At 41.2% G+C, this 24,886-nt stretch overlaps 1 protein-coding gene across 1 annotated transcript in view; it reads left to right on the top strand.

Annotated features, from left to right (window-relative positions):
• BASP1 (brain abundant membrane attached signal protein 1) overlaps window positions 1–24,319 on the top strand; it is a 52,463-nt gene extending 28,144 nt beyond the window's left edge. The window contains exon 2 of the mRNA XM_063326122.1: window positions 22,707–24,319. Within this exon, the coding sequence (XP_063182192.1) occupies window positions 22,716–23,447 (732 nt within the window). The 5' untranslated portion in view covers window positions 22,707–22,715 and the 3' untranslated portion in view covers window positions 23,448–24,319. The remainder of the gene's footprint in view (window positions 1–22,706) is intronic.
• Window positions 24,320–24,886: the final 567 nt, after the last annotated feature.

Below are 24,886 nucleotides of genomic sequence, written 5' to 3'. Positions count from 1 at the left end.
TTGGGCAGCTTAGTCACAGAATCCCATGAGTGTTGCGAGCCCAAATGCTCTGTTTATCCTTGATCTCAGGGAATATGGTGGTGGTGAGCAATATAAAAATGCTTGATAGAATAGCTTGTTAAAATAAATAGTAACAATAAACTTACCGTGTTTCAGAAAACGTAGCAATAGGCTGCAAGGAATAAGGGGCATTAAGCAGCTGATCCAAAGAGAAACTTTGTAAACAAAGGGCGCTCATACTCCGTAGAACCTATATATGTATATATATATTTCTGTGTATACAAATTCTTAAAAAGAATGCAATTTAAATATATATATATACAAATGAAAGTTGTAACTATTTAGTGCTCCTTTTTACACAGCATCCTGACATATGCTGCAAAATCCCTATCCTTTCCTCTCTGAAAAACTGACAAAATTAGGTGTATGTATGTTAGGCTACTTTACGTGAGAACTATTAAACATCGTTGGCCTTGGGGAGGAACAGAAGTACCATAAATATTGCTCTTCCAGAAAGCTACAGGAAAAGAAACAGGGCAGTTGAAGTAAGATACTTATGCTGGTGAAATTAATGTTCACAGCGTCACTCTGTCAAAACTTGGCTTAATACATTGTAAGCAATTTACTAAAGAGAACTGGTATATTCAAGATAAAGACAGCCACAGTGTCCTGGTTTCTGAAAGCAGAATATAGTTGAGTTTGAATCTCAACTTGATCCAGGCTTACAATTTTTGGCTTCAAATCAAACCAGTAACATCCTACTTCCTAGGAGATGAACTAAAATAAATCACCCATGAAGCCTGATTCTGTTTCTTGCTTCTATCTATTCTACTGCAAGTAAGATTTCTTATTAAAATCACCATGGATACATGATCCTTATAATCCTGTGAGTCTTTTTCTGATTGTCTGCTTAGCTGCAGAAAGTTAACTAGCGCTGCACCCGAGAGAAAAGAGCCGCTACCCCTCTCCCAAAATCCCAAATCAAAGCAGCTCACTTTTGACTCAACAGTGGGCATTTTTACCCGGTTCCACCGTGGCAGATGCATTCTGCAGTGCTCCACGTCCATCCCGGTGGGATCTGGGATGTGTGCTCTGCGTCACCTGGTGTTTTGCAGTAGCAGGGAAATAAACATGGCATGGGAAGTTGCTTAGGCATCTTTGGAAAGAGTGGAGTAGCAGTTCAGGAGCATTTACCCTGACACAGAGCTCTTTCGCAGAGGCCTGTGCGTACTTCAGCAAAAATAAAACGCCTTTATTCAACAACCAGTTTGATTGCTATGAACCAGCTGGTTATTACTGGTAAACCAGTAAAATCCGTACTCTGATTTGTATCAGCGTGTCCCTGCTATGAAAATGTGAATGTGTAATCTCCGATTTTCTACCCTGTTGCTTATAGGCATGAATTCAAATTCCTTAAACTTGGCGACATACAGTCCCAGCGCTGGACTCCTTGGTTTTGTAGCCGATTTTGGTTTTAAGTTTTGTTTTAATTTGGGCAACTCAGTCTTTGTTGAGAGCATCTCCTGGGCTGTTCACAGCTGGCTGCTGGACGGGCAGTGACCAGAAAGGAAGGGCAAGGATTAAGGATACTGGTTTAAGTGACTGGAGCAATATTTTGTACACCACCATACCGCCGTCATTACCTTCTGCTGGTGTGGGCTTTCAGTAAAAGGCAGCACAAATGACTTGTGCTGTATGTGTCCTTCCTGGGTTCCTCCTCAGCAGCACAGATGCGGTGTCATTATGTGCTTCTCAGTGAAAGAGGCTGCGTTAAAAGTGACTTCTGTTACTGTTTAATGTACTGCAGCAAATGCTGTGTAGATCTGTAAATCAAGACATTTGTTCTTCATTTTTAGCAATGCCCTTTCCCTGAACTCGTTTAATGAGACAGAGTTGTAAGATGTTTGTATGTTATCCAGCTGGACTGGGCGCGCGATTCTTGAACTCTGACTCTTACTACATTCTCTTTTAAAAAGTGTCCCGTGTCAATAGATAGTGGCAGCCATGCTCTTAAGGCAGCCTTGTTTCACATAATACCGCTCTAATGCTGTAAGCACTGTAATAGACAGGGAAATGCCTGAGACTGGGAGAATTTGGGAATTTCTTTGTTACTGAAGTCCTTGACAGCTGTGTTTCATAAAAGTGAAGGGGCACTGTAAGTGAAGGGGGAGAGTAATTTATGAACCAAAATGTGACATACAGCAGAAGGTGAGGGTGAAGAACAGAAGGCTGTGGGATTTATTATCCCTATTTGTCACAAAAAACATGCCCAGAAATCAGTTCCAGCACATAAAAGCACTTTAGGTAGTTATAGCAATATAAACAGTTATAGAAGTAGTTATAGAGGTGTAGATTATTGCCTCTAACTTCAGATATCTGTTAAAATAAAAAATTTTAAAAATTATGTTGCTGAGTAACCAAACTATTTTCTATCTGCTCTAGATTAAACTCAAAGTGAGAATTTTTTCAACCCGCTTAATGATTTTTATGCCCTTTTTCTGCCGAATGTCGTGGCAAATGTAGATTTCTGACTCCTAGTTCAGCTATGCATCTCAACCCCGCTACGCTGAATAGCCATTTACCAAGAACGAGTTAAGTATACTGCTTTTTTCCATACGCTCTGCTGTTAAATTTCGTTTGATGTCTTGCTGGGCCTAGTCTTGTGCGTTCAGACCGTGCCATTGCCTCTGTGACGCCAGGCACTTTAGGCAAGCCAGGCTTGTGTCCAAACAGATGCCGAGCTCCAGTGCTGGAGTTGCTACTCCTGGTCTTTGTTGTTTGCTGTTTTGCTGCTTTGTTTTGTTGTTTTACTGGTGCTGTACCTTTCTTATCTTGTCCTGGGCAACATCTTACACCTGTGTACAACAGCGAGTGTGATGGGACGTTATCTGAGTTACAGATGTGGGTGGGGAGTACTTTTTGTTTGCAAGGACCCCATGGAAAAGGAGGTGAAGGCTGGTCTTGTGATATCATATTCTTGCTCTTGTTGAACATGACAAGGATAGATTTCCTATATATCCTTTTATCTGGTTTTCTGTTCTCTCTTCAGTCCCTCTCCTCCCCTCCCTCACAGTGTAAAAGTGAATCTCCTCTGTCTGTTTTTATCTAGTGACTCCAGCTTCTTTCATGGGGTCTGCTGCTTCATGCCAGTGCAGGGGAACCAGGAAGATGATGCTAACTGGTGCCAGGAACAGGAGAAAGGGGCACTTCCCATGCCGAATGTGCATAGGAAAACCTGGAGCTGAGGTGCTCTGTTATGGTGACAGAGAGCTAAGCAGCAATATGGACCATACTGACCCTGTATATAAGTTGCTTTGGTTTCTTGGTTAGAACAGAGGCCGTCTTGCCTTCTCTGTGTGATTGTCCACACTACCCTTCATGCTAGGATAATTTACTGGACATTCCTTCAGTGAGCAACATGGTAAAAAACGTAGGAAAGAAAGTGGGAGGGAGTTGATCTGCCACATTCCAGTATCGGCCGGAGAAGCAGAGAAGAGACATCCTTTCTTCAGAAATGTTCTAAAGGGGAAGGGTCGCCCTTTTGTCCTTTCCCCTTCTCTTGCAAACTCTTTTGGACATAAACGCAGTTTCACTCTTTAACATTTATGCAGATTGACCTCAGAAATACTCAGTGGCATCCTAAAATGACTGCTAATGCTGGGGGCTGCAAATATGCCTACCACTTGTCAGATACTTGCACAACATTTGAATAATCAGAAAAGCATAAAGACCAATGTGGTAACCTTTTCCTGGCATTGCTTCTTACACATTTGCCGTTAGATCATGCTCAGTACGGAAAATGGCAGTGAATAACTTAATTTTCTGAATTACAATAATTCCTCATGCTTTAGTAGCTCATGTTCTGGCTAGTGGTCTCAGTTTAAATCTTAGTTTTAACTTTCCTCGGTACCTTCAACACTCAGATTCTACACATGAGCTTTTCTTGTCAACTATGCTTATAATGTCCAGATTGGTTCCCTAAGGCCTTAATATTCTTGAGATCTAAACTATGGCTGTAGAAAAGAATTAAAGCATAGCCTAGAATGAAACAGCTATTTAACTATTTTTATGCCCTTTTTCCATGGCATGTATTAACAAGTATAGGCTGTTCAGATTCCTAGGTCTGCTGTGCACTGTGACCCAATGATATCAACTAGTTATTTGCAGCTGAGATGCAAAATCCTACAGCTTCTCAAGGAAAACAATTGTAGGATTGCCCACGTATTATTTTTTTTTTCTTTTTACGTTTAAAGTAGAGCTGAAACTGTACGTCTTGGGAGGATTTAGGCGGACAGGAATAATAATCTCCATGGACCTATTGCACCAAATTTACACTAGTATTTGATTGGAGGGTGAGTCTTACTAGCGCTGTAGAAACCTCGCAGCAAAATAATGCTCCAAGAACAAAAGTACAGCTTGGAGGTGTTCATAAAATACTTGTATGGAAGTGTCTTCATCTAGATGTCGATCTTTCAGGCTGTGATGGGCTGTTCAGCCCACAGTGCTTATACATCTGCATAGTGCCCTTGAGCACTGGTGGTCTCTCAAATCTTAGCAAGATCAGCAATGGAGCATGGAGCCTTTCAGAGCTGCAAGACTGCTGGTCTTTCCAGGTGGGGTGCTAAATGGAAAATAAATAGCTCTGTGATGCATTCCCATTTTCTATGGATAACCATCGATTGAAAATGAGCACAGATTGACAGGCTCGACGAAGTACCCACATCTGAATAGGAATATAGACTGACATGTACTCTTTTTTTTTCTTTCTTTTTTTTTTTATTTTCCTTTTCTTTTCTTCTGCGCCTTTCCAGTACAAAATAAGAAGGGGAAAGAGCACCCCCTTCTCAGATTTTGTTACCTCTTTTACAGACTCGCGACTTTGTTTCCTGGTAAATTTAATTGTATGCATGATTTAATGTCTCTCTTTTTAACACAGGAATGTGTACATACACAAAGTTGCTCTCCCATTGCTGTAGTCAAATATTTAATTAATTATTGCATGTTTTTGTAGCTGAGCATTAAGAATTTCATTTCATCCGCTTAATCACATGCGCCAAATCTTTGTAAGCCCAGTAGCGCATTCTGCTCCACAGCATCGTGCTGCGGTGCTAGTCAAGGGGAGGCTGTAAATCTCAGCAATTTACAGCTGGGGAAATGCTATTGTGCCTTGCAAATATAAAGACTATGCTTTCAGTAACATTCTAAGCAATGTTTTAAAGTCATTAAAGCAGTCTGAGGAGGGTGACGCTCAGTTGAGAAGAGAGTTAATCGCTCTCAATCTCTATAGGCAGGTGGCCATGCAGAACTACAATACTTCTTTTCTCTGGCTATTAGCTTGCAGATATGGATATCCATCCAGGTTTACCATTGATACTAATGTTTTCCAGCTGCTGCTTGCTCGTATGAGCATATTTCTGGTAACTGAGGATCATATTTGAGTAACTGTAGATGTCATACAGTTGGGCTGCATATGAAACACTTGATTTTTGAAAAAAAATTGTTGAATGTGAGGCTCAACAAAGCCAACTGGCTTCAGGGCCTCTGGTTCAGTGTTCTTTGATCCAGCTTCTAACTTCATTCGTAGGGCTAGCAAACAGTGCTGGAGCCTTTCTGTCTCTCTTTTTCTTTTTTTTTTTATTGAAAGAGAATTGTACTGGCAAATGCCAGACATGTGATCAAAGATCCCAGTGAAATTTCACTCTCCTAAATATAAAACTTAGTATTTTAATACTCATTTGAAAGTACCGAATTGCAGACAGTCATTGCAGATTAAATTCTGTTTAGCATTTCTAAGCATTACTTTGTAGTTCTTCGAGTGAAATTGCAGAATTATTGTTAATGATGGTTGCGTTTTGTAAAGACTGAGTTCTTGCTTTGTACTGTTATCTATGGTTATCTTTGAGGGAAAGATCATAAGGAAAAACTCTCAAGAGCACTCAACAGAATTTTGAAAACGTAACTCATGAAAATAAAATTTGGAACTTAAAAAGAAGTGAGGAAACTCCCATCTCTTCAGCAGTACTGAAATTGCACATTGATTTGTATCTGAATTACTTGGTATAGCAGATAACATCACCACATTGCTCCAAACAAGTTTCAGAACTGCTTTTATTTTAATCTAGCCTGATAGCAAATAGTTATTTGCCAATCGCTAAAAATAGGAATGAGATCGGAAAAAAGATGGTCAAAAATATCCAGGCAAAACAGTTGAAATGGCCTAACAAGCAGCCAGTTTCAAATTCCCATGTTTTCATTTGTGGATTAATTCTATGTTATAAATAACATAAATAAAATCAAATTATTGTTATAGTGCTCCAGCTGGAAAACCACTCAGAGCACCAAAAAAATCAGTTAAGTGCAAATGAGCAAAGGAATTTATGTCAAAACACTCCAGAAGCTCAGTAGATGGAGAGCTAATAGCATAGATCATCTTGCAGTGATGCACTGTAGCTAGCTTGTAGACAACAAAATTGTTCATGACATTTTCATTTGAAAATTATTTCAATTTGGATTGGAAAATCCAATTTTGGATTTTCCATTTAGGTTTGAAATGGAAAAATTGTTGGGAGTGCCTCCTTTCTCTAATTGTACTGATTTCATCAGACTCCCATCTCTGCGCTCCTGACATACCAGTTACCAGAGAGCCAGTTCTCTTCTTTTCCATCCACCATTCTTCCGCCTTCCCTGCAGCCTTCTTGTAAAGTCCCTTATCAGGTTTATTTCAAATGGTGCGAGATGTCTGGACTCTTGAATATGTAAGTTTGACTTGTCAGAACAAAGCATACTAAGGAGAAACGCTCACACAAATTTTAAAATAAATTTAAAGAACCCTTGTGTTTCTTGAATTTATCTGAATACCGGGCTGACAAGTATGAGTGACTGAAATTAACTGCCATTCGTTTTTGAATGAATGTTTCAGATACATTTCTCTCCTTGCAGAAATGCAGTGTTCCCAGCCTTAAGCATTTAAAAGGAATGATGTCATAAGAAACCATGAGACAAAAAATGCCTTCTGGGTTTAAGAATTTTGCATGACTTTTCTTGCTAAAATGAGGATTAGAAACGAAATCTTAGATTATTTTTGTAATAAATACTAGAGCTGATGCTTTTAAAAAAATCCAAATACTCTGAGGTTATGATAAAATTATGAGCTGACAACTTACAAATATAAGAGCTCATAGAAACTGAGTTTATTTGAAGCTGAGTGTCATATGTTCATGATCCCATATTATTTACTTAATTTAACCTCATTTTTTTCTCAGGCTAGGATCTTTAAGATTTTTCAGCACACAGAACTTTTTTCCTGACTGGCCTCTGACAAATATGATAATGAAAGTAGGGTTTTTTTTAGTTTAAAAGAAAAGAACCGTCCTCTTCATCTTTTTTTTCTTCCTCTGTAACATTTATTTGACCTTTTTCTGGAAATTATGCTTATTTGTGAAATTAATCAAAAAATTTTTTTTGCTTTTAAGATACATTTATTTTTCAACTAGTGTCTATAAAATAGGTTGTGAACCTGCTCAACAGACACCAATATGAGGTTTTTTCAAGGGCCTCGTGTTTACACAATTGCCATGATGTAACCTGCATGGAAACGGAAGTCTCCGCAACAACATGTGTATGCCCTTCCTCTACTCTTGATGAAGAAGAACAATTACATCAAAATGTACATAAAAAAAAAATTACATCAAAATCAATGGGTACAAAGACAGTGTGAAAATGCTGCTACTGAGGGAAATTTACCTAAACTTGTCACCCCTCATATCCCTAATTCCTGCCATTGCTTGCAGACGATCCTTTCGTATCCTGCTCTGTTGAGCATCATCTCCAGCAGCGCCATGTTGCTGCGTCTAGTTGATATTTAATCGCACATTAAAGGAAGGCACTTTTAGTTTTCACAACTTTTCGTGACTGTAATAATGTAATCACTACAGCTCAGGTAGGAAAGGGAGCTTCTGCAGTATGTGACAAATATAACTCAGAATTTTCAAACTTGTGTAATCTTTAAAAAGGTCTTGGAAAGTTAGTGAACCAGTTTAGGGCTTCCTCTTGCGTCTGTTCAAATTTGAATAATTACTCCTAAAAGGGATGTCCTTTTAACGAAGACATGCATCTAGTTAATAAACATAGCACTGACCATCATACGTCAGTCCAACATCTGAAAACCTAATGAAAGCAAGTTAAAAGGGGTTTATTGTAGTTTTTCAAGCATTCACATTGTTCTGTTTAAGCAAAATTACTTTGTTTTCTTACATCTGTCTTTAATAAAGCACTAAGATGGCTGCCAAGCAGTAGCTTCATCTTTATCCAGCTGGATACACCTGAGCTTTCTTAGCTTGAGAAAAAAATCCTTCTCATCAAGTGAACCGAAACTGAGCGAAATGTGCATATTTGGAACTATAAATCAAAATGTCCATGTACAGATGTTCTCAGCCTAGAGGCATAAATGCGAAGGGGCTTTGTTCCAGAAGGAGCTTTCAGCAATACCTGAAAATGTTCAGAGGTGCTTTATAGCTCCATATAACAATAGGAGCACAGTACTGTAAAATCTAGGTGAGTGACTTGCTCATTACATTATGCTATTCTAATAGTGCGATATAACGGCAAGCTTCAGAGGCCGTAATTCAGTCCAGCGCCAATATGCAGAAAAACGGCCGTCTCTAACAGAGATTTGGGGTGAAGAAGTCATATGGAAGGAGCTGGCTTTTCAAAGCAGGCAAAAATGTCTCCAACCCTTTATAGCACCCATGGGCACCAGGCAGAGCTTTTCTGGGGATGGAAAGTGATATCATCTCGTTTTGCAAAGGAGGAAGTTGGGCTGCAAATGAGGGGTGGCCTTCCACCCAACAGCAACTGGGAGAAGCTGAGTAGGTTTTGGACTCTTGCGTCCCCTGACCTCAGACTGCCGTGGACCCCTGAAAATGGGGAGAGAGAGATATCCTCCTGATTTTGTACTATGTTACAGTCCTATTACAGTAATATGGGTCTGCATTTGGGCTTTAGAAGGGAAGATCTCATCTCTCATTTTTACCATGGTATGCTTCCTACTGTGACAGGTCCCAGAAGCGTAAACCAAGGGATGTTGCCTCACCGCTCTAGGGTGGCAATTTCACCTTGAGAAGATGACTCCTGCGCCAAATGAGCATGTTGTGATTTTAGGGATACGAGGTAGGTTCTTTAGACTTGCAGAAAGCTGCAGAGCTGGGACAGGCTTCACACATGAAGCTTAGTGTGAATGGCAGGGAATGACAAAATGTAATGGTGTGATGGTAGTTTTACATGATTTATCTAAGTTGTCCAGAATAAAGAGAATAATTCCTTCTGTATTTGATTTTTGTGTTTGAATGAAGTGGCTCATGTCAGATTTTGTCAGAAGTGTGTGATGCGAGAGAAGTTTGCCGTCACTGGCAACCAGCATAAGAAGATCCCTCTTTTTAGTCCTATATATTCACACAGAAGAGACTTTGAAAATAAATCATTTTTTAATCATTCCTTTGCAAAAGCTAAGAAACCCTTAAATAGAAGACTTGCCCTTTTATAGTGAAGAATTGCTGAACTGAAAGCGGGCAATGAAATTGGCCATTTATGGAAAAAAGTTTTTTATTCTGTTTTATGTATAAATCATAGAATAAGCTTAACTGTGGTATTGCTTACCAGTTACCTGTGGTTAAAAAGAGAAGAAATACAAGGGAGTAAGAGATTGTGGTAGGTAAGAGACTTAAATGAAGATTTGGTGCTGCAAATACTCTTAAAATAGTTACATGTTTCCTGAGACATATTTCTTGATACTGGCTCACTTAGCATTTTCTGAAATAGCATGAGACCTTTGAAAGTAATATTTCCAAATATGAATATGAGGCTTTTACGCTCTTGAATCATATTTAGACCCACCCCCCATCTTTGGGACGTGTGAATTTAGTGCTCAACTTGTGCGTGTGTGGGGGGATTACCCAGAAAACTGCAGCGAGCAGAACTGTGTACATGGTTTCCGCAGAGCTGAATGCCTCTTGGCTGGTGACAGCCAACATCTTAAAGTTTATGAAGCGCAGCTCCTTCTCCCAAGCAAATGGATTGCCAAACCCTGGGAGCCGGAGCTGAGGCAGCAGGGCAGAGGCACTCACTTGCTCCCCATTCCTTCACAAGATCCCGCAGGGGAATGCAGGGGCCCTGTCCCACCAGCTAACCTGCTAGCGTAGGGAGGGAAAAAAACCCCAAAGTGAAGTGCTGCTCGGTCTGACCACTGCTACCTCACCAGCCAGGAGAACCGATTGCAAAAAATCTGTGGAAAAGCCAGTTATTATTGGGAGCTTTGGCAGCTGTGTTCTGTTAACGGCATTAAAATTAATTTATATTCTCTTCTTCTAAACGTGGATGTCCCGGGGCACACATGGGTTCCACATATGTGCTAATATGGGGGACGGCAAAATGGGCCCCCAGTGCTGATTTGAAACTTGGACTGCTACTGAAATGTATTAGCGCTGAAAGAGCTAACAGAACCTTTCTAGTGGTATTTTTCTTTTTATTTATGGCTCTGTCTTGAAAAATGAAAACCAATCTTCCATACTTCACAAGCCTCCATTGCTCTGATAGACTTCTCTCATTTTAATCCTGAAATAGCTCATTTATGCTTTATAGTAATGTCTGCCTGCCTTCTTTGGTTAGAATAATTACTTTTTTCAAATAGCCATGGACTGAAAGCTCTTTAAACTGAAGGAGTGACTCTAAGAGTTCTCTATAAATAACTTTCTCTACGGCACGTGGGCCTTGGAAAGTAGGTTCTTTTCTGTTATACGGTCTGAGTTGACCAAAATTGCAAATTGGCGTACATACAGCCTTGATGGAGGGCTAGTCTACATCAAGAGTAATACAGTCTAAGGCAATTGATATGCATTCTGAACTGCAGAAGTTGAATTCTGGCCATATTAGCTATCAATTACATTCGTTGTTGCAAAACGCAAGTCCGTGCTTAAGTGAGGGGGAGGAAAAGGGACTACATCCAACTCCACAGCTGTCCCTGCAGAGTTATTTTGCTTTTGCTTTCATTTAGTGAGATTAAATTTGATAGCTCTAAGATGGACAGATTTCCTACTGGTACTTAAATGGAAAAGAAAACCAAGCTGTTTTATTCAAAGGAGTTACGCACCTGGTCACCTTTCCTGATTTCTAGTTTTCACTTCACTCCTGCCGCATAGTTTGCTCGTCTCCTTTTTGGGTAGCTGCTAGCATGGAACAGTTCTGGCTGAGTAATCATTAAATCGGATTTCTGCCTTGCCCGGTTTGAACATAAATCTCTCAGCGCGATGCGTGGATTTCACTAGCTGCTCACTGTACACCTTCCCAAATGGACTTGCTAGCCTCCAGTCCTGTATAACCTTCTCTCTAGCAGAGCTGATCAGCCATCCCAATATAACCCGAACCAAAACCAAGTAAAAGAAAAGAGAAAGTGTAGGCGGCGAAGATGTTGGAAAGAAACTTAGGCAATCAGTCTAGGATCTCTGAGTCTGGAATCCAAGGTGACAGCTTTACACATGACATGGTACGACTTACTGCCTGGCCTAGCTCTTACTTTGGGATTATGAGGAACACTACATTTTCAAAGTGGCTTTCTCAAAGCAAACCATTATTGTGCACAAGACAAAACTCTCTAATAGAGATGATTGGTTTTATTCTCCAGCCCCCTCTGTCGTCTTGCACGACTGAAACCAAAAAGCAAACTCTGCCTCTTTCCTCCCAACCATCTATGGCACACTCTGGTTATGTCTTAGCTTATTACCAAAATGTGGCACAGGAGGAGTGTAAGAGGCTCCACATGACAGCATTCGTTGATGCATACCTATGGCTCTTCGTCTGGGTCAAGAAATACCGCTCTCCTTTCTCAAGTTTTGGGGAATATTGCCAGTCTTAATAAAAGATTGCCTAAGGCGTCTTGGTACCTTAGACAGTCATTAGAGGAGTGTAAATGAGTAGTGGTGGAAAAGACGGAGAGAGATATTTGTAAGACGCAAACAGAAATCAGCAGCTTAATGCTCTTTGCTTGCCTGTGATTGCTGTGTACCGATTCCGTGTTATTTTGATAATCCTTCCCCAGTGACTACAGTGAAACTGGTAAGCCGCGTAGCTTGAATGTAATGCCTTGTTTAGAAAATGGAGGGGGGAAGGGAAAAAAGGCAAAACCTAGTATAAACATGCATTCTAAATAAGATCAAAAAAAGCCAGTCTCAAACACGAGATTTTCTTTTGTGTTAAATGTATGCTGTTTTAAAAACCCACATATTGTGCTAGTGTGAGAACCAGGAAGTGAGAACGACCAAAGTGACAAACTTAATATAATAGGCCAAGCTACAGCCTGGTAGAAAATGTACATGGTGCAAATGAGTGTCCGGGAACATGGATGTAAAAACTTTTCCAAGGTGTTAAGCATTCAGGCGTGCATTTCTCTCATTTCTCTTGAGCATGTCTTTGCTACAAGACATTATTACAACAGAGCTGTGAGAAGCAGAGAGCTGATAAGGTGCTGACACTGATACTGTGGTCACGGGGAGGGGTTCTTTCTTAACAACATGAAAAATACTTGTAATTCAGCCCAAAGTCTTGCGGGGTTTAATTATAGGTAGTTTTGATGTTACGCAAAACATGACTTGACTTGTCGACGTTGAGTTCAGTACAGAATTTTTCCTTTAAAATGAAACTTTGTACACAAGACTAAAAGTCAAAAGTTGCTATTCCAAGGAGAAATGCAGCAACTCTTCAGGAAGCCGGTGTAAAATACCTCATAAGTGCTGCTGAGGTGGTAAGTAGGTTTTGTGTTGGTCGCTTGCAGGAGGTTAAATTCCACCAGATGCGTGATATGTAATACTCTCCTAATAGACGTAAGTGCGCTCAGCTTTCTAATGCAATTTTAAACTTGCAGGTATTTTCAGAATAACGTTCCCATTACTAATTTAACTGGCATTAGCAGTTGTGCATTAACTGGAGGACGCAGTTGGTTCAATCCTGCGACTCTTGCATATACCTTCATTTCTGAGGAATGCCGTTGCGGTGTTCAGGGCTGAGGTGATCGGGAAGGTGGGCACATCACCAGTGACTGAATCCGCTGCGTGTTTGGTGATGAAGATTTGGGAGAGGAGAAGAGAACTGTGGGTGTTTTTTTTTTTTTAAATCAACCAACCTCTTCTAAAGTCTAAACCTGAAGCTGGGGTACCTCCTGGAGCATCAAGTGGATGTGCAATCATTTCCTTTTGAGGAAAAATAGAGGAAAGCTATTGCTGCAGCTGAAACAGATAAAAGCAGATAGGATAGAGAATGTGTTACCTAGAGCCTAAATCTTAAAATACTTAAATAGTTAGGTAATGGAATAAAGGAGTCAATAATAAATACTTCATTTAAATTGCTAAACTTTTGTTTTGCCGAGTAAATTAGATACTGTGTACTTTGGAAGGAAGCGCTTTCAATGTTCCTGTGAACACCACAACGCGCACTGCAGGGGAGAGCGCTGCCTTAGGTGGCTGGTGGCTGGTCTTGCTTCCCTGTTTCCCTCCTTCCTGTGGTGCAATTGTGGAATCGTGCGCTGCAGTCAGAGGTGGTGTGCTGCAGTCTGTGTGGCTTGTATTTAAAAAAGAAAAAAAAAAAAGAGGATCGGATTTGGTTCATAATTATAAATGTGATTTCATTGCCCGTAGTGAGGGTGTCATGCAAACAGAAGAAGGAAAATACAGAGGCTAAGGATTGTCGTGGTCTACCATAGGTCTGAGCTGTCTGTTCAGACTCCTTTTCCTACCTATAAGATGTTTTCTTACAGCCAGGGCATACACCCAGTGCTTTTTCCAGTGAGCAGCACCGTGAGCAGACTAGAGATGGCAAAGAAAAATGCTGACGAATTTAGCAGTTACTTGGAGAATCCATTTTCAAAGTAAAACTGGTAATTCCAGGATTTCAAAGTTAATGTACCCATTTCTTATAACATGCTGTAATTTATATTCTAAGGACCGTCTCAAGTTTGATTAAAACTAGTTTGACCAGTTAAATGGGCATTAAAGTAATACAGGGGTTTTTAAGTGTGGAATGTTAAACAGATAAAATGTAAATGTAGATCCCCATAAATAATTGTCTCCGGTGACAGTTCCCTAATTAAATACCCTCAGGCCTTTTACAAAAAATGAACATGGCTCTCCATGTTCTCGTTAAGGAAATGGCAGGTAAGTTTACTATTTATGCAGACAGTAACGAAGAACCTTTGTTATTGAAGGAAATATGTAAATGAGGATTGCACAGTAATTTATTTTTTTAGTGCAGAAAGCATGAATTTGAAATCTCTTTATGTGCCTCATGTTATATGTTCTTGGTTCAGGGTGAGGCTAGAGAAATACAAGCTATAGGTGTTAAGCTTGAAAAAAATTCCCTTTCCCAGTGGGCAGTCCCTCCAGGAATGAGGTCTTCCCACATCTGCTCTTCACTAGGATTGTAGTGTGGAGGAGGCTAATGTTTTCGTTGCTTACTAGCATCTGACCGTTACATTTTTGGAGTCTCTTTTTCTTCTGTCAGTTCAGGGGTCTGCAAGCCAAGCGTACTGAGATCCATGAATGACATAGCTGCTGGAGGGACAAAATTCAAGCAGAATGTGAATTGGAATGAAATTATCCCGTTATCTAGGCTTTTATCACCTTGAGTGTTTTTCTAATTAGGCATGGTGATGGTGTCTTCAGTACTCGAGGGAGGCAAAAAATGGCTGGCCATAATTGGAATAATATGTGTGGAATCTCGCCTCTCCCTCGGCTGTGCATGTTCGTGGGACCTGCACAGTTTGAAAGATGTGGGTAATAACCACCTCTGAAATTTGCACCATTTCCTATTTAGGAACTTAATTCTAGGATACGGATTAGAAAGCTTTGGCCGGTGTAAAATATTTACTAAACTGCTTCCTGGAGAGTCATGCACAAACCCCACAGTGATGTGGCAACTTAGAAAGAACGAGGAGGCACAATGCTTATATTTTTGGCTTAGTCTTTCAGGTTCTCTTGAAGGTTGCAAACAGTTTCTACAAGAGGTGTTCTTGTAAAATCAATCTCAGTCGCTGCAAAACAGGTGTTTACAGCACAGTTTCCCCTTCCAACTGCGTGCCTTCCAATAATAGCGTGATTAAGATCTAAGTCTGGGGCAGGCTGACTTTTGGCTGCGTGTGTGTACCTGCATGAGCATGTCTGCAAGCTGCTTTTATTATTCTACAAAAAGAACATAGGCAGTTAATTTGAATAGAGGAGAAACGCTTTGAACACGAGCTGGGTCTCAAGTCTGTAGGAAGGCTGGTAGACAGAGTGGGGCAGATAAGGCAAACAGGAATTGATGGCTGCGTTTTTCATTTAAGCAATCAGAGCATTGGATGAACTGAACACAAGGCCGAGAAACACATACACTGTACTGTAAAAAGAACCTATTTTATGCTTCTTCTGTGTTGCTCAGTTTTTAGTATGGCTTGTGTTTCTGTTACAAACAATGCAGAACAGCCTGGCGGGAGCTGCCAGGCATGAAACTGGACGTACTGGCAGTTGTGTCTATGCTGCCAGGCAATGTTGGATTGCTGAAAAAAAACCCCAGTTGTAGCAAAACAGTGGGATTCTGATTTGAAACCAGCAACAGGAAAGTATCAAATAATGCTAACTGAAATGGATCAGCTGTAGGCAATTGTCTACGGAGAATAAGGGTGATGTTATTTCTATCTGTATTAGCTAGCCTAGTAAAAGATGTTATCTCTGCCTACAAAGCACAGCCTCACCTGGGGTGAGCGGGGAGTTCACACACGGCGGAGCATTTCTTCCATTCCCCTTGTTGGCTCGGGAAGGCAAGACTGGTCCATGTTCTGCTCATGCTTTCTACAAGATGGCTTTGTAAGGTGTATCCGCTTAAATAAATGAGGTGTATCACATTCCTGAGTACGCTCCTACACAGCGGCTCTGCAGCACGCAGGTTGGTACTTCACTCAGGTGGCTTTAATGGAGGGTGACACACACACAGAGACTGCATAAGGCAGTACCTTGGGGTATTTTGTTTCCGCAGACTCTGCTGCAGGTAAAGCCGTGCTGGTGTCTGACCAGAGTCAGGCTGGGTAGTGGATTTTCAGTCACTATGTGTCTCCAGGTTCTTCAGCTGTACACTCCTCCAAGTCAGAAGGACACAAGTCCAAAGTCTTCAATAGTTGCTTTCCCACTGTAACCCACAAAATCTTCATCACTCTTTGCTCAAATAACAGATAAAATTTATTTTTTTTATTCAGGAATTCTGCCTAGCTAGCTAGCTTTTTTCCACACGGGGTGCAAAGAAAAATTAGAGGTGCAAAGTACTTGTGGTTTCAGGTTGACGCTAAATTAATTGATAATTTTGGCAAAACCCTTTCCTGTAATAAAACTGCCGGTCTTCATTCCTGTTCTGTTCTTGGAAAAATAGGTTCCTAATTGATTAATTAATACATACCTCAGAGCTCAAGTATTTCACAGGAATATTAGGAATATCTCAGGTACAACTTTTTAATTTGCTCTCAAAATAATTGTCCCATGATTATTAACATTTATGATAACTTGCTGTATTATTAGTAGTTATGCTTCTCAAATTAAATAGTTGCTCATGTACAAGATCTTAAATAGCCAGGCACAATTTTATATCAGCCTGCAGTGTGCTTAAATTATTATAACTCTCATAATTGGAGTCTATTATCAATGATCATAATTAAGATATATTAATGGCAAATGTCCCATATAAAAAAACCACATCATCCCTCCCACTTTTGTCTGTTGTACATGTCCCCAGGAATGTTAAAATAATATAAAATTTGACGTTCCTCTTTTTTCTTTTTTTTTAAAGAAATTTGCATCAAATGTATTCTGCTTCTCACCAGAGGAAAACAGAACTGAAATCTGGCTGAGAATGAAACCCTAGATTTGGCAGTATTATTTCTTAAAATTCCTTTATTGGCTGCATATTAAAAGAAAACAGGACAGTACCAAAATTGGAATTGGCTTCTTTCAAAGATTAAGGTTAGAAAATCAAGTGAACACAATTTCTCTGTTTTAAGCATTCACTGTTCTTTTTCTCTATACTCCTTTACTAAATTTTGAGGAGAGGAGAGGAGAGGAGGGAAGGGAAGGGAAGGGAAGGGAAGGGAAGGGAAGGGAAGGGAAGGGAAGGGAAGGGAAGGGAAGGGAAGGGAAGGGAAGGGAAGGGAAGGGAAGGGAAGGGAAGGGAAGGGAAGAGAGGAGAGGAGAGGAGAGGAGAGGAGAGGAGAGGAGAGGAGAGGAGAGAAGAGAAGAGAAGAGAAGAGAAGAGAAGAGAAGAGAAGAGAAGAGAAGAGAAGAGAAGAGAAGAGAAGAGAAGAGAAGAGAAGAGAAGAGAAGAGAAGAGAAGAGAAGAGAAGGTCACTATTACTGAGGTGTGAAGAGGCTTGAACCGGAATGAGACCTAGCATTTCTATTCCATTATTTCCAAGTAATGTCAGGAAAAGGAAGATGTGTGAGGATAGTTGAGAAAGAACAGAAAAACATGGCTTTATTGCTAAAAGACAAGACTAGCAAGTCTAATTCTTTCTAGGGGTATGTTACAGACAGCTTCTTAACTTTAACCTGGTAAACTGACTGACCTGGGCTAGTGAGATAGGAGTGTCCCCGAGAGTATGCGCGTATGTGTATGTGGGCAATGGAAAGCATAGAATTGTACCGGATATTTTGAGAAGTAGTAACTTCTTTGTTTTTTTCTTTCATAAAAGTTTCAGAAAATCTTTCAAAAATCGTGTCTGGAAATTCTTGTTTCCTTAAGTTCCTATATATGTCCCTTTATAAAAACTTGCTTTTTTTTAAAAAACAGAAGTGTAGGGTGAATCAATGAGGTACAGAGATGTAATGGTTTCTTCAAGATCTTTTTATTTATTTTGTGCAGCTGGGGGGTGGGGCAGTTTCTGGAATCCGTATTTCCTTTCATTTGGAGTGTTGAAACCCTGCCTTGGGAGGGATGTGCATTTTACAGCTCTTTGTCTGCAGGCTGTGTGAGATAGCTCACGCCTGGGAACAGGCTTGTGCAAGGGCTACTTTGGCCTGACCCACCACACGGGCCTACATTGCGCGGAAGGCAGTGGGATTTCAGAAGATACCTATTGTCTTCCTGAACTGGTTTTTCTGGAGGTGGACTGAGCTCCCCACACTACGCATGAAGTTGAACAGGAGCTTTGGAAGTGTAGCTTTGGCAATCAGACTATGATAATATATAGGTGGTATCTGTGGTTTTGTCCTTTCCTGATGTGCTGCTCTCCATACTGAGGGCGGTAGCAAGTGCATTCTCATAATAGCCAGACCCTTTCATGGGATGTGAAAGCGTATGCTAAATGAAATATTTAGAAATTTATAAGCACGTAAGAAATCTAATTGGGAAGACAAGTCTTTACTGACAAAAGAGAAAGATAGTAAGAGTCTAATTCTAGGGACTTTTTCAACATAGAAGAACAATTTGAAACCTTAACATTTGAAATAATATTTATTTTCCCAAACTGTACAAATGTATGCTGCCTGTGTTCCAGGGACTCATCTCCATCAGATCAGCTCAGTCTGTAGGTGTAAAATCTGAAATGTTCTGTGAGTTCTTCTTCCTGCTGTATTATGATCTGATGGACATTAACTCTTTTTTTTTTGACACTGTTATCCCAGGAAATCCTGATTATCATGAATATTCAAAGTGCTTAACATGCTCTAGGTGACCTGTAGACATGATATTTTGTAATACAGATATGGTCAGATTATTTCTTCTATACAAAAAGAGATATCTGTGCAAGCTCTCCATGTCTCTTCCTGCTTTCTGCAGGAGAATGGAACCTTCAGGAGGAGCACAATGAACAGCAGCTCTTAGAAACTAAAGAAGTCCTTCCTCCTGTTGTAGAAGTCTTCCACAGTGGTCTCTGGATTTGTTTCTTCTTCCATGAGAAGAGCAATACAGTCAAAGAATACTCAGCACACTGAGAAGCAGATGAAGTCTGTTCTAACTTCGAAGTGGTGTACTTAACCTTGCTCTTCTGAAGCACTGGTCTGCCAACTGGTGCACCAAAGTTTCCCGAAAATAACTGATATATCGCAACAACTTATATAAAATCTGCTTCTTGACTGTCTCTCTCTAGAGCCTTTTCTGTTCAGCAGCGAAGAGGCACAGCCATCAAATGCTGTGCCATTTTACAGGAATGGTGCTCAGCACCAGGATTTTCAAGGATCATCCTTTCGGACACGCTTGCTACAAAATGCTTTGCACTCAGCTGGCAGCTGCTGGAAGTAGTTCAGAACTACTATGCGTCAATGGGAGTGCAAATAACTGAAGCCATACTGGGGTTTAGCCTACATGGTAAAGAGTTGTAGGCAAATTTCTTTTTCTGGGTCTCTCATTCATAAGGCGGATGTGGCGGTTATGGGAGTTAGGGAGAGGCAGGGCAAGTGAGAGAGGCTGAGCCAGGGCCATCAGTCTCACTGGGACAGACAGGGTACCTCCTTTTTGTTAGATTTTATTCTTTTTTTGGGGGGGCGGGGAGCAAAAAGGTCTGTACTCTTGCAAGCGTTGATATGAAGGTAGTAATACAGAGTGGATTTAACACCGTATGAATACATACCTCAGTGACCTAATGCACTTTACTGTCTGTTTCACTTGTGAGCCGTTTCGCTGAGATTCACTTTCACATGGTATCAGGCAGGATTATCCCTGCAAGAATATCCAACCCGGTCACAGAGATGCTCAAGTGGCTTGGTCTATGTGCTGCTTTTCTTCCAGGTGCAGCTGGCTGTAATTTTAAAATACTTCTTAAGGTCTGCTTTGTGTGTGCTGCACTCTGAGACTCTTTGCGGTGGATGGTTCAGACAGTGCTCCAGGAACAGATAAGGTGGGACAGGGACTAGATCAGCGTCTGTTTGAGGCAGTGGAGCACGTCGGGGGCTGTTTCTGGAGGACATGACAGGGGAGCCCAGATACGTTATCAGGAGGCTGGGGAGAGGAGGAGGAGTAGTATTTGTAATTCAGATACAGGGGGAAAGGAACCTCATAGCATTGCTGCCTTCAGGGCTGGGTGATGACCCTGATGATTGCTGTGCTTTTGCATGATAGCCCAGCGTAACTATTACGATGATGATCCAGGCGGCTTTTAAATAGGGGCATGTGAGATTCAGTGTCACAAAGAGTGAATCTGTTCTATTATAAAGTAGTTGAAGCTATGCTGGAAGGTGGCAGTCCATTTGTAACTGTAAATATTTACTAATAGAACATAATGATAGTCTCTGAACCTCTTCTCCGTCTTCTGCTCCAGTATCCCGAGCCAGCTGGCTGTGATGCAAATTGAGACACAGCAATTTCACAGTATACCTCCCAGGAAAAACAGTGCATGTTTCTTTTCATAGTTTGGGAGCACGCTTCTCATATGCATGCTTCTCTGCTTATTAAAGGTCCTTTGGCATACCCATTCTCTAGCCAGCTGTATCTGAGGTTAAAAGCTTTTTGTGGATGAAAATATAAATTGTGGTGAGCTACTACTAGCCATGAAATAGCAAAAATCTGGAAAAATACAGGAGACGCAGCAAATGAAATTAGGCTTACAGTACCTGTGTTGTACTGGGAAACAAATACAGGCTCAATTAGGGATTGCAAATTGGGATACACACATGACTTCAGTGTAAATCTCTGATCCTGCTGACTTGCAAAAGCCCTTTCAAAGTATTTGGTTGTAACTGTACATAAACAATAAGCTGGAGCAATATTTATGGAGTATCAAGAAGCCTGTAAATTTGTCAGATAACAAACTAATGTCCGTAGCCTGCCCTAAATACCTAAAAAGCTGGTGTATCTGCCACGAAGGCAGAGATTAGATTGCTCAACTGTGGCTCTGTGGAAGTTAATCCTTTTATTGCTGTGCCCCATAAAATTTCAGGCAGCAAAGTAGTGTTTCAGTAACATTACGTTACCATTTCGCAGGGCTGTGTGCTAACCCTTCAACGGTATTTGCAAATTGTTGTTCTTTCGGGGAGCTGAAATCAGAAAGGTCTCTGCTGACCATAATGCCTCATTTTTGCCCAAGACGTGGAAAATCTGTTGCTAGGCTGTGCCTGGGCCTTGTATCTGTGTCAGCAGAAAGTCTAGTGAGAGACAGCTAGTTCTTAGCGGTATTTAAATTTAATATTCAGCCTTCTATGAGCACTCCTATGAATATAAATTTTTACTGGTTTGTATTCACAATTTTGTCAAGTGTGTAAAACATATAGGGCCTATAAGTCTATCTACCTTTGCAAACCAGAAAATTAGAATGATTCATCTCCCCTGGAGAAGCCCTTAAATTAAACATTTGTTTGGCAGTACTTTGAAAAAAACACCTTCACCTATTTCAAATAGTACAAAACTAGGAAACATTTTTTTCTTAACCTTTCATTGAGTATGAAAGATACCTTTGTTTTAATACCAGAAGTGTATTTAGTTAGGAATCAAAGAGGGTTTTGTGTTCATTAATGACCCAGTGTATCTGCAAGTGTCTCCTTCTGTTTTAATAGACAAAGTTTGCTTTGAAGTGCTGTGAAAAGATTTTATATATTCTTAGTTAACACTCTCACATGGAGGGTATATAAATATTGATATGGTTACACACGTCCTCAATGTCTTTTAAACAACTGAACTGTGTACCTGATTGCTTGCCATGCTTGGAACCCGTGAGCAGAGGATGCCAAGCCTGCACCCCTCTTCTTGATCCCTATTTTTTATTGCGTCATGCCACGTGCCACATGTAAGCTTGTAGTCAGAAGTGCCCATATTTGCTTCGGTTGTCCTACTGGGAGGTTTGCTGTGTTTTGGGCTCTGGGTTTCCCATCCTGCTGCAGGGGGGGTGTGAGGTGCTGCCATGTGCGGGAACATGGAGTTTGTGGTGGGTGATCGCAGTGGGAAGGGGCTGGGTGAGGTGCTCCATGCGTGGGGATGTCCCCGCTCAGGAGTTGCTCCTGCTTCCGTGGTGCCTGCAGCCCTCTGGGTGAGGGAGGCACAGGCTCCTGGCCGCTGGGTACCACCATCCCTGCAGATAGGCTGTAGCCACAGCGGGAGCTGGCTGTGTGGGTGACAGGCAGTGGGAGAGGGGTGAGTAGATGCAGTCTTGTGTCTTAGGGAGAACATCAGCCTTCTCACCGACTCTAGGCTTGCTTTTATTTTTCCAAGCCTTAATGAAAAGCTTGTTCACAGCATTTGCTAGAATGATAGCGGACTTTGTGTTAACCGGGGGTGGATGCCAAGATTGACAGTAAAATTCCGTTTGTGCCCAACCTGAATATCAATACGTCTTTTTACTACTTCCACCCTTTATATCCCTTTCTCAGGACACAAGAGGCGATGAAGTATGTTAGTCCTCCATCATCTTGTTACTCCTCCTCCTCCCTCCCCCCTGAAAAGTACCCAGGGTTAGAGGGTTTCAGAAGACTGTTTGCAGGGGGATGTGGCAGAGGGGGGTTTGTTGAGTGAAATGCTGCAGGGCTGAGCGGGATGTGAGCTCAGCGGCAGGGGTGCTCAGCAGCGTCGGGGCGTTCAGCTGGTAACGTCTGACCAACCCTGCTGTAGTTTCCTTTTCAAGGAGCCAGCATCAATTTTTCTCTTGCACCTCAGCTGATCTAATGATTCTCTCAGTGATAGATGCTGGGCTTGGGGTAACCATCTCCTTCTCTTTTCTGTTACAGAGCTCCAACATGGGAGGCAAACTGAGCAAGAAGAAGAAGGGGTACAGTGTCAATGATGAAAAAGCTAAAGACAAAGACAAGAAGGCTGAAGGAGCAGCAACTGAGGAAGAGGAGACTCCAAAGGAGGCTGAGGATGCCCAGCAAACCACAGAGACCACAGAAGTGAAGGAGAACAACAAGGAGGAGAAGGGCGAAAAGGATACTCAGGTCGCTGCCAATAAGACGGAAGAAAAAGAAGGGGAGAAGGAGAAAACAGTGACCCAGGAAGAAACCCAGAAACCAGAACCAGAGAAGTCGGAGTCTGTTGTCGATGCGAAAGTAGAGCCACAGAAGAGCAACGAACAGGCAGCCAAGCAAGAGGAGCCGGCTGCAGCCTCTGCTCCTGCTGCCAGTAGCGAAGCACCCAAAACTTCTGAGCCTAGCAACGATGCAAAAGCTTCCCAGCCTTCAGAAGCCACAGCTCCCAGTAAAGCAGATGACAAGAGCAAAGAGGAAGGGGAAGCCAAAAAGACTGAGGCTCCCGCAACGCCTGCAGCCCAAGAAACTAAAAGCGAAGTGGCCCCAGCTTCAGACTCAAAACCTAGCAGCAGCGAGGCTGCGCCTTCTTCCAAGGAGACGGCGGCAACAGCAGCACCTAGTTCCACTGCTAAGGCCTCGGACCCTGCAGCCCCACCAGAGGAAGCGAAACCTTCTGAAGTTCCAGCGGCTAATTCGGATCAAACCATAGCAGTGCAAGATTAAATTGGACAGCCTGTTGAAACAACCACTTAAAACAACCTGTGTCTTTTTTTTATTTTTTCAGCTATACTAACTCGTTTCAGATCTGAAATAACAAATATGTATTGCCCAGAAAGAAAAGGAGAAAAAAAAAAAAAGAAAAAAATGAAAAGGATGTCCCATCAAGTTGGGAGGGAGGGAGGGGGGAGAATCCAAATAGTATTTTTGTGGGGAAATATCTAATATACTTTCTGCCAACTTGACACAAGTCCTGGATTTAAAAAAAAAAAAAGTAAAATAAATGGATGTCTGAAAGTACAGCACATCTTTTGTATCTGAACTGCTGTAAATGCACTCCACCAATGTATCAAAATCTTCTTTTTGTTCTGTAATGGGGTTTGGGAGTGATGCATTTGATTCTGCCCACTGGGTTTGTGCCAAGGCAATCAGATCTTTATGAAAGCAGTATTTTCTGTGGTTTTTTTATTTACAGCCTTTCTTATTTTGATATTTTTTTTATGCAGTGGATGAATGCCAACTTTCAGACAAAACCCACTTAGCTGTCCACATATTTCTCAATGCCAATCCTCCAATTCTTCCTCTCCAAATATTTTTTGGGAGTAAAAAGCATTCTCATCCTACTTAGCCTACCTAGATTTCTCATGACGAGTTAATGCATGTCCGTGGTTGGGTGCACCTGTAGTTCTGTTTATTGGTCAGTGGAAATGAAAAAGTCTGCGTTCATTGCAGTTCCAGTTTCTCTTCCATTCTGTGTCACAGACACCAACACACACTCATTGGAAAACAAATGAAAAAAACAAAATGTACAATGGATGCATTGAAATTATATGTAATTGTATAAATGGTGCAACAGTAATAAAAGTTAAATAATTTAAAAAATATAAAAGTGTAAAGACTGATTAAATCTTCACTTTTACCCCTTGGGAACTAGGTGAAGGAGATTCTTACACTTAGAGAAGAAGTGCTACATCTGGGGCTGTTTACTCGCCTATTTGTAGTGAAGTAGAGGCAAAGAAAGAACCATCAACCTCATGATGGTAGAAACATGCTGCCATAAACCCCTATTTCAACAGCCACAAGCATTTACAGGTGGGGTTGGAAGAAGTGGTGAATAAACAGCACATCTCATACATGTTTTATCCCAGACAAAGTAGAAAGGGCTTTTGCCTGCCTTAACACATGAAAAAACTGCTCTCTTGGTATTTTAAAGAGCCAGAGGCATGCTGACTGGGTTTTAACTGGGTGTAAGACAGTGGATTTGATAAACTGATCTTTTAAAATGAGGCAATTAATTTTAATCCCAGTCCTATTAAAATATTTCTAGTGCTGATACACTTTGTTCTTTTCCCCGTTGCCATTGTGCAGGAGATGAACCGCAGCTGCCACAAAAGCCCAGTTCTGTGTATTTCTAATATGGGTAACCTTGTGTATCTGAGCGGAGT

This window comes from Chroicocephalus ridibundus, chromosome 2 (genome assembly GCF_963924245.1).
Source record: "Chroicocephalus ridibundus chromosome 2, bChrRid1.1, whole genome shotgun sequence".
Taxonomy (NCBI): Eukaryota; Metazoa; Chordata; class Aves; order Charadriiformes; family Laridae; genus Chroicocephalus; species Chroicocephalus ridibundus.
This window is presented reverse-complemented; position numbering and strand designations above follow the sequence as displayed.